The sequence below is a fragment of the Elephantulus edwardii genome, unplaced genomic scaffold (assembly GCF_000299155.1).
Source record: "Elephantulus edwardii isolate Elephantulus edwardi_28Jun2011 unplaced genomic scaffold, EleEdw1.0 scaffold00017, whole genome shotgun sequence".
NCBI classification, from domain to species: domain Eukaryota; kingdom Metazoa; phylum Chordata; class Mammalia; order Macroscelidea; family Macroscelididae; genus Elephantulus; species Elephantulus edwardii.
In genome coordinates, this window is record NW_006399767.1 from 15,818,151 (window position 1) to 15,828,294 (window position 10,144).

A 10,144-nucleotide genomic window follows, 5' to 3' on the forward strand; every position below is an offset into this window, starting at 1 on the left:
GGCTGGCTCTCTGCTTCTTTAGTCCATGGCGATAGTGGCATCTTCCACATCTCGGGGGACTGCACTCTGAAGCTCACGCCGGATCTCTGGGGACACCTGTGGGTGGGGCTGTAGCCGGAGCAGTTCCAGGAGGGCCTCCTTCTGATCCATGGCCAGGTCCGCCTTGTAGCGCTGGGCCAGGGTCAGGAGGCACTGATGCCAGAGCACAGGCAGTTCACGCTTCTCAGTCCGGAAGCCCAAGAAGTGGAAGACCAGGGCGTCCAGCACCCGGTAGGGCAGCGCGTACTTCTTGTCCAGCAGAAGTCGCAGGAAGATGCTGTTGGCACCACTGTACTCCATTTCAGCAATCTTCAGCATGGCCGCACTAGGAAGAAGGGGAGGCAGGCTGGGCTTAATGTGAGGGAAAGGTTGCAGGATTCTACTTTGTGGTGTGCTCCTGCTCTTTCCGCATCCTCTCTGAAGGATCCTTAGGGTAGCTGTCTTGGGTTTTCTGTTCACCCACCTCATGGCATTTTCCCTTGATGTCAGTTACCATCCCTACACACCTCCATCTCAAAACCTCTTGTCTTAGTATACAACCAGTGTTATGTCCAAGCAGTTTCTGCTTGCATTCCTTGTTCATTCATTCAACCGTCTACTGAGAACCTACTATGGCCAGGTACCGGGATCCTGCTTTCAAGGAATTCTGATTGTAGTGAGATGATGACACTTCTTGTAACCTTCACCACAACTGATGGCGTTAAACACACACAAACCCAGTACTATGCCCACCCTAACGCCCATCTCAAAGTCCTGTGATTCCACTGGATGTCAATCGACCAGTCCTCCCCCCTCACGTGCAACCAACACTACCTGGAGTGTAACACAGGGATGGAGCACTTGGTGATGATGCTCCCCACGATGATGGCTTCCCGGAGGGTACAGGTACCGGATTCACACAGCGGGATCAGAATCCCTGGGGAGGGTCAGAGGCGGGTCACTGTGAGCTCAAAGAAGAGGTCCAGTAGGAAGCGCTTTCCTCCAGGGACAGCCATTCCCATGACCGGCCTGCTGCTTTCAGCGAGAAGAGGCATGCCTGGCCTTCCTCATCCCTCACCCTCCTGGGCAACCCACCTTTGAACCAGGCTCCAGGCTTGAACAGGGCCTTCTTGAGTGCCATGTAGAGGTGGAAGTTTAGTCGTTTGTATTCGGCAATGTCATCTCGTACTCGGGGGAGCAGGACAAGATTGAAGAAGCGCTGAGCCATGCGTTCCTTCAGGTTAGAGGTGAAGATCCTAGTGGGGACAGGGAAGTTTCCAGATCACATGAACTTACCCTTCACTCAGTCTGGAGGATGCATGTAAGCAAAAAGCTTCTAAGGAAGATATGAAACTAGTAACTCCAAGGTCAGATTAGAGAGGGAATTGGAAGAGCAAGAAGATGAACTAAAACTAGGTGAACATTTCTCGGGGAGCTAGAGCTCCCCTACAGTGATGCCATTTCAGTTACTTGCCTCCTCTTCCAACTGTGGGTCCTCTACCCTGCTGGCCAGGAGTGACCCGAGCACACTCAGGAAGTCACAGACCCCTGAGGCCACTATGATGTCCCAGGGGTATAGTCAAATAGTTAGAAGAGGCTCTCCTAGAATCTCTTTACAAGGGATTCCCAACAGAGGCCTGGCCCCAAAAAAGGTAAAGAGGAAAAGCTGGGAAATGATGTTATGAAGAAGCATAAAAGCAAGCTCTGGGGAGCTAAAGGGTAATGAGAAAGGCAGTGAGAGGGTAGACTCAGGACCACCCTCGGCCCCATCCACACACCTCGTGGCCTGATACATGGCGGCTGCTGTCCAGGACTCAGGCTTGGTGATGTAGAGGATCTGTTCCCAGTCGGAGAGGGCAGGGATGATCTTAAACGCTTTGGGTAGTTTCCCACTTCGGTACTTTGATAACACCTGGGGTTGAGTGAGGTAAAATCATCATCATGTGTACATTAATGTGTACAGTGTCTGCCACAGACCAGATACCCAAGTCCTTGTCATACATGAACTCATTTAATCCTTACAACAGCTCATTAAGGAGTCGTTACTATTATCTTCCTCTTAGAAATGAGACAACAGACTAGAGTTATGTACCTTAATCAAGGTCACCAAGTCACTAAAGTGACGCAAAAGGAATTGGAATTTACACATTCCAACTCTGAAATCTGTTCTCTGTCACTATGCTGAACCTGGCATGAGACAGGGGCACCCAGAGTTTTTGGTGGGAACCCATAGCTGCTGCAAGGGTACCGCACCCTGGCTCTGCACTCAGCTCTTACCTCTCGGACTCCTGTGTAGACCTCGAGGACCCGTGGGTCCAGCTGGGGCATGGGGAAGCCCGACACTTCGGACATGACCGTCTCAACCTCTGTCTGCTTCTCAGTCAGCTTCTCCATGATGATGTCAGCCAGGGTACGTCTAGGAAGTGGGGAGGTGCCAGTCAGTCTAGCAAGCCCCAGATTCCCCAGTCCCGTGGGTATTGGAACCAGAGAGCCTACCGGGACATGTGGTCTTGCCCCTCTCTAGGTCTATTCACACACCACAGAACTGCAAGAGCAAAGGACCTGCAAGTCATTGAACTCAGGACGAAGGTGGCAGTATTGTGGATGCTGAGAACACAGATTCAAGTCAGACTACCTGGGTTCAAAAACTTCCAGTCCCAGCCTTAATGTTAACTGGGTATTTAACTTTACGTCTCAATATCTGTTTCCTCATCAGGTGGTCCAGATGGCTGACATGCTTGGTTACTAACTAAAAACTTGCTGGCTTTAATCCACCTGGGCATGCACTGGAAGAAAGGCATGGCAATCTACTGCTGGGGGGGGGGGGGGAAATCAGCCACTGAACACTTTAGGGACCATAGTTTTATTCTGACACATATGGGACTTCCATGCTTGATTCAGAATTAACTTGACAGCAAATGGTAATGGCACCAACCTCCCATGGTTAATGTAAGGGTTAACTAATAAGTGTTCATTACTTGGAATCCTTAGTACATAACAAGTGCACAATTAGTGTTGCTTATTTTAAAGACACACACATCATATGTTAATCTGTTAAGGTCTCTCCTTACTAATTACTAATGCCTGGTCTGGCCCCTCTACAGTGCCAGACACATCTTACTTTTATACCAAGATTTCTCAAATAGAAATTCTCCTGTCACCAAGGAGAGACAATGCCATACTATATGCCCTATTTTAATGTTTTAGAAATATTACTGAGATTGTTCATTTTCTCAATCTCTTTAAACAGACATCAAACGTGACCTTATTTTAATGGTACAGAATTAATGGGCTCTGCCTGGCACAATGATATCCTCAATGGTGCCGAAATGTATATTGTACTGCATATACTTTCTGAGGAGCCATTTAATACCAGGCAGTTTGTTTAGGACTTTTCAATATCACTATGGAAGGTACATATAAGCAGCAAGAGGCTTTGAAGTACACACAAAACATTCTTTCCTCTTTTAGTCATGTAACTCTTCAGTCTGTTTCCTTATTTGTAAATTAAAGAGAATAATAGTAACCCCTTAAAGGCTGTCATAAAGATTAAATAAGTTAATGTACTAAATGATTTATATTACTGTATTACATGTAGCCTGTGCAATAACTATTGGATATATTACTATGCCGTTTTTAAAGACTCAGGAATTGAGACTCAAGAGGACAATAATATACCAAGGTCAAAAAAACCAAAACCAAACTCACTTCAGTGGAGCTGATTCTGACTCACCGTAAACCTGTAGGAAAGAGTAGAAATACCCCACAGTGTTTCGGAGGTTGTAAATCTCCATGGGCACAGACTAGACTGCTTCATTTTTCACCCACAGAGTAGCTTGTAGGTTCAGTGCTTAATCATAACACCACTAGGACACCTACTGAAGGCCAAGTGGGAGAAAAAATGGCAAACTCTGGTCTTTTAGGCTCTAAAGTTTAGCTGCTTTACACTACAACTGTTGTTGTTATGTGCCGTCGAGTCACAGGCGGCTCATAGTGACCCTATGAAGGAGAGTCCCGAACACTTGACACTATAATAGACTGCCAAATTCATGGCAATCTGGATGTGTTTTCTGAAGACTCCAGGGGAGCCTTGCTGTGGAGCTTGTCAGGATTTGTCTCTGAAATAGGAGTTATGACCCACTGAGCAAAAGGCTCTCTGGTGGGACAAACAAACAAGCCCAGGTCCACAGGTTTGGTGACAGTGATTTCACTATTATTCTGTACCCTTAAATAAGCTGCCACCGAACTCAGCTTCCCTGTCCTTGCATTTATTATCAAAGAGATGCATAACCCAAAACAGCCTGAAGAATCAAGTACACATTCATGCTAACATCAGAGTTGGAATTAGTGAGGGACCATATCCTAGGCTGCCCTTCTCCTGGGCTAAAACCAGTAAGCTTAGATAAGTTCAGGGCTCAAAGTTTGCATATTTTGAAGCCAGCAGGGTTTTTTTAAAACTTTATTTTTTTGTGTGTGTGTGTACCGTCAAACCAGATCTGACTGGTACAGGAGGAGATTGCTCCTCCTTCTCCAGGAGAGCACCTGGTGGATTCAAACCACATACCGCTGGGATTGTAGTGCAGCTTCTTGCCACTAGGCCACCACAGCTCCCCTGAAGCCAGCTTTTATTTTGTTGTTTCTGTTGGAAGCCACTGAGAGTCAATTTCAACTCATGGTGACCTCAGGCAACAGAGGAGAAAACTGCCTATAGAGTTTTATTGGCTATAATTTTTTTCCTTGCCTTTATTCATTTTGTTGACACTAAACATAATAGCAAAACAGACACCAATTCAGATGTTTATATGGGTACAATTTAGTGACACTGATGACATTCTTTGAGTTGTGTAACCTTTCTCACTCTCCTTTTCCAAGTTGTTTCTCCCTTTTTAACATAAATTCACTGCTCTCTAAGGCTCCTATTAAACTTTTGAACTGTTGTCAATTTCAACCCATAGAGATAGATAGTTCTTTATTTTTTTCCAGAGAAGATAGTTGGTTTTCTTAGAGATTTTAATGAAAGTTTATAAAGAACTTGGATTTCCACTCACTCATCACTGCACACTTTCCCTCCCTGCCCCCTAGTTCACCTGTTTTTTTTTTTTTCTCGTTGTTATAAAGTCGTCGTGTTCCCCCCCCCCTTACTACGCAGCTCTTATTCTGGACTCCTATCATGTCAATAATACCTAACCATATATTTTTATATCGCTCTCTCCCTCGTCTGTTTCAATGCAGTGCACATTATTTAGTTTAGGTTGTTTACCTTTACCTTGTGGGGATGTGTTTGTTTTTTTTTTGACAGCAACTACAATAACTGCTGTGCAATGTTACCCTAATCAATGCAATTTCCCCATCACTGTAACTCCCCTCAGCCGTAATCTTTGCAAAGGCAGACAGCCACATCTTTCTCCATCAGAGCCAACATTCAGTTAGTGGCCATGCTCTCATTGTGCCACTAAAGCTCCTTACATTTATTATAAAACCCCAAAGCCAACCCACTGCTCTCAGGCTGACCCTATTATTAAATAAGACTAGAATTGGCCTGTAAGTTTCCAAGGCTGTAAATCCTAACAGAAATAGACAGCCTCATCATCTCCTGCAGGACAGATGGTGGGTCCAAACCACATTATCAGCTGAGTGTGTCATCACCACATCAACAGGATTCTTCATTTATTACGGATGGGACAGCTCTCAACCAGGTGCAAATTTGGCCACCTCAGGGCATATTTGACAATTTCTGGAGACATTTTCTGTTAACACTATTTTTGGGTGGTAGGGGGAGTTGCTACTGGTCATCTAATAAGGAGAGGTCAAGGACAAGGATCATACATTGCACACTACAGCCTCTAAAGAATTCTTGAGCACAAATGTGTACAGTGCCACCAAGTTTGAAAATCTCTGGAGTGAACAGAGTAATTGAGCTAAGAAAACAGCATGCTAAGATCAAATGCAATGGGTATAAAAAGACTCTTTGGAGCTATCGGCCAGAAAATCAGGACAGTTTTAGAACAGGTGGGGAAAGAGGGAAAATATATCCCAAGTCTCACGCAGAATGGCCCTTCAAAGATAGCCCTCTAAAACTCGGCAATGATGCACACCTATGTTTATTGCTGCGTTGTTCACAACAGCAAAGAGATGGAAACAACCGAAGTGCCCATCGACAAATGAATGGATAGAGAAGCTCTGGTATATTTATACAACGGAATACTACGCAGTACCAAAAAACAAGGAACTCATAAAATGTTACACAACATGGGTGACTCTAGAGGCATTATGCTGAGTTAAAATATGTCAGTCACAAACAAATACCACATAATGCCACCGTTATAAAACAGCACTGACACGGAGGTTGGGGAAAACTAAGAAATAATAAATAAAGAATAAATAATGTGTACTGCATTCAAACAGATGAAGAAAAGACTGTTTAAAAGGAATATATGATTATGTAATATTTGCATGATAACAGTTCAGAGCAGGAAGTGCATAGCACAGTGGACTGGGGCAGGGAGGAAATAGTACAACAATGAGTGAATGGTACTCCAAGTTTTCTGTTAACTTTCATTAAAAGCTCAACAAAAAAGAAAAAAAAAATACTGTTCTTGTCACACACACAAATAAAACTTGGCAATACTCAGACCTGTTCCACAGTTAAGGAATCAATAGCCTGCCAGAATATTAGCTTCCCTGTCCTCCAGGACTCATTATCCCAAATCCCAGGCCACCCTAGTGCCCTACCTGACAGGGGGGTTCTTATTCATGAACAGCTCAATAGCACGCTCATCCTCGGCATCCACGACCACCTCTGCATGGTGGCCCACCCCCGTCATTGTGGCAGCCTTCTCGAGGGTGGGCCACTCGTCGTCCTCATCATCTGACCCATCTTGTGGCACTCCTGGACCTAGAAGAGAGAGAAGACACAGGTGAGTATAGCAAGGAGGGGCATAGCCCAGTAATATAATCTAGTACAGGCCTCATGGTGTGCTTGTATGTGTATACAATGAAACAGATGATGTACATATTTTCTTCCTGTTCCCACAAGTACAATCCTGCTTAAGAATCAGAATGTACAATGAGGTAAGGATACTAGTAAATAATGGTTAGCACAATTTACTCAGTTAAAGCAGGAATGTTCTGAATGGTCCATGTGTTAACCAAATAATCTTTATAACACCAAGAAGTACTATTATTACAGCTAGTTTCAAATCAGGTCATTGAAGCATAGAAAAATTAAGCAGAAGGTAGTCTTCATTTAGATTCTGTGTTCCTTATCACTATTCAAGGGAGCTCAGGTGGCTTAGTGGTAAGAAATTACACTACCAACCCAAAGATAGGCAGTTTGAATCCTCCAGCTGCTATGAAGGAGGAGATGGGCAAGCTCTTGTGCAATTTACTGCCTCTAAAAACCCGCTAGAGTCAGCTCCAACTTGATGGTATACAATACTACTATTCTTTTAAAAAAATTATTAAATTTTATTAATTTTAATGAACATTTACAGAGATTTTGGGTTTTCATTTATTCATTGCTGCAACCAATACTACTATTCTATACACATGGTCTAAATAGTATTCTACGATATTATGCACGCATGCATGGTATATGTCAAAATAAGTGGCAACTCACTTAAGTTTGATCCTCTTTGCTTTAAAAATAGTATTAAACTCCAGGTGTAGCCTTCAGGTATTTGACTTGATTCTACCTACCTCATCATTGATTAACCCACTCATTCAACAAATACTGAGTGTTCGTGCTGTATGCTCTATTGCCTCATTGTTCTGAGTGTGGAAATAGATTAGAGAACAAGAGAAATAAAATTTTATTCTTGTAGAGCTTACATTCTAATTTGGGGAGACAATACAGGAACAAAGAAGGTACAAACATAGCCTGTAAACATATTGTGTTAAAATAAGATAAAGGATATGAGCAATGACTAGGGATGTTAGAATTGATGCCCTGAACTGTGGTGTTGGAGAAGAGTATTGAATAGACTGCTAAGAGAACAAACAGGTCCATCCTGAAGAGGGTTAACCTGGTTGCTCTCTGGAGGCAAGGATTCTGAAGCTTCATCTGACATACTTTGGACATTGTGCAATGAGAGACCAGTCCTTGGAGAGGACGTCATGCTTGGGAGAGTGGAGGGACAGCTCAGGATAGGAAGACCCTCAATGACATGGCTTGAGTCAGTGACTGGGGTAATGGGGGTAGGTGTATCAGAGACAATAAGATTGGTACAGGATAGAGCAGGATTTAGGGCTATTATACATAGAGGGTCACTATGAGTCGGGCACATAACAACAGATATGAAAAAAAATAGAAGTGGTGGAGGTGTTGCAATTTTAAAGAGTTTGGTCGGGGTATGCTTCTCTGGCATAAATCAAGGAAAGAGGCCTACATGAGAATGGGGGGGAAACAATGTAAGCAAAAAGAATAATAAGCATAAGAGTAGCCCTAAACTTCCATGTTAAAGGAAAAATGAAGCTTACATAGGCGTAATGGAGTAAAGTACAAAAGCAAGCGGAGTGTAAGAATCCAGACTGACAGTGTGCATTACAGGATTATACAAGGTAGGGCTCTGCAGATATTGCAATCTTCTAGCTGTTGAGAATGGACTTGCGGCAGGTTAACTAAATATTAATCAGGCTACCACAAAAACTCAGTTGAGGGATCAAGATGGCTTGAGAGAGGGTGGTGTTCCAAGTGGGAAGAAGATTTTTTTTTAAGAAGATATTTTGAAAGCAGATTCAAAATGACTTGACTGACTGGGGTTGTATGCTAAGTGGAGTAATAGACAGGGAGCCAAGGTTTCTGTCTTGAGCAATGGTAGCAATCATGCTACAAACTGAGATGAAAAAAAAATATAAGAAAAGGTTTTGGAAGAAAGGTCAGGATTTCAGTTCTGGACAGGTTTCAATCTGAGACCTCCAACTGGCGATGCCAAGCAGGATATGGTATTCAATCAGGGTTTCATGGGAGACATCAGAGCTGGAATACAAAGTTGGGAGTAGTTGCCAAAAATGCAACAGCACCACCACCAACAACAACAAAAGGTAAAGGTCTGGGGCGAGCAGAACACAGAAGCCCTGGCAAAGAAGACCGAGAGGTGAGGCAGTGGTAAAACATTACTGTGACGACTTAGCTCTAGCTGATCCTTAACTGACTGCAGGTTTCAGCTAAAAAGTCATGTAATCGGGAAAGCCCTCTACAATACCAGACTGACTACGCTGTTACCTGAGAGACGGTATTTTCATTATTAGAAATGTTTTATTCTAATTGTCTATTAAATTATCTGGCTTTAGATTCTTATGTCCTTAAGTCAGATAGTATTTGTCTTGCTCATTTCTGTATCCAAACTTCTAGCATAGTGTGAAGCCTGTAGTAAGGACCTTGAACATAAAAGTGCGCACAGTGGGGCTCAGGCTCCTACACCAATACCTCTGTAAGAGTGTTAATATGGATCCTATTTTTAAATTTTTTTAAAAATTTTATTTATTTGTGTGTGTGTACCGTCAAATCAGATCTGACTGGTACAGGAGGAGATTGTTCCTCCTTCTCCAGCAGAGCATCTGGTGGATTCGAACCGTGTACCTCTGAGATTGCAGTGCAGCTTCTTGCCACTAGGCCACCAGAGCTCGCCATGGATCCTATTTTTTATCCCAAGTTATTCCCTTCCCAATTACCTTGAAGTCACCCAGGCACAGCCAACGCCAATGCCCTTTCTCGCACCCCACGTCCCCTGTGGCTTACCCAGCCGCGTGGTGCGTTCCCTCGGCGCCGCGGACCTATCTCCAGCCCCATGTTCTGTCTCCAGCTCCTCCTGCTGCTGCCGGGCTTGTTGTAAAATCCGTCTGGTAAGTTGGGGGCCCACATATTCTTCCTCTTCTTCTCGGGTCCTGTGGCCTCTACGCTTTTCCCGGACCCCTGGCCGCACTGCGTCCGCAGTCAGGATCTGCTCCGCCAGAGGCGCATGTTTTTCCCGATCCCCGGCCCCGCGGGCCGGCTTAGATTTGGGCATTTCTTTCGGAAAAGTTGCCGAGTGAGCCACACGTGGGATCCGCAGACAGAAGCCGGTTGCGCACGCGCATTGAACTTAGTTCCCAAGAGGCCACGCTTCAGTTCCCAAAAAGCCACTCA

General features: G+C 44.3%; 1 protein-coding gene across 1 annotated transcript; it reads right to left on the reverse strand.

The window, feature by feature from the left end:
• Positions 1-18: 18 nt before the first annotated feature.
• Positions 19-10,025, reverse strand: BYSL (bystin-like). The gene is made up of 7 exons (XM_006881998.1): positions 9,758-10,025; positions 6,751-6,913; positions 2,296-2,434; positions 1,797-1,930; positions 1,114-1,274; positions 853-955; positions 19-364 (listed from the first exon to the last, which is right to left on the reverse strand). The coding sequence occupies exons 1-7, from the start codon at positions 10,023-10,025 to the stop codon at positions 19-21; spliced, it is 1,314 nt and encodes a 437-aa protein (XP_006882060.1).
• Between the last annotated feature and the right edge of the window lie 119 nt (positions 10,026-10,144).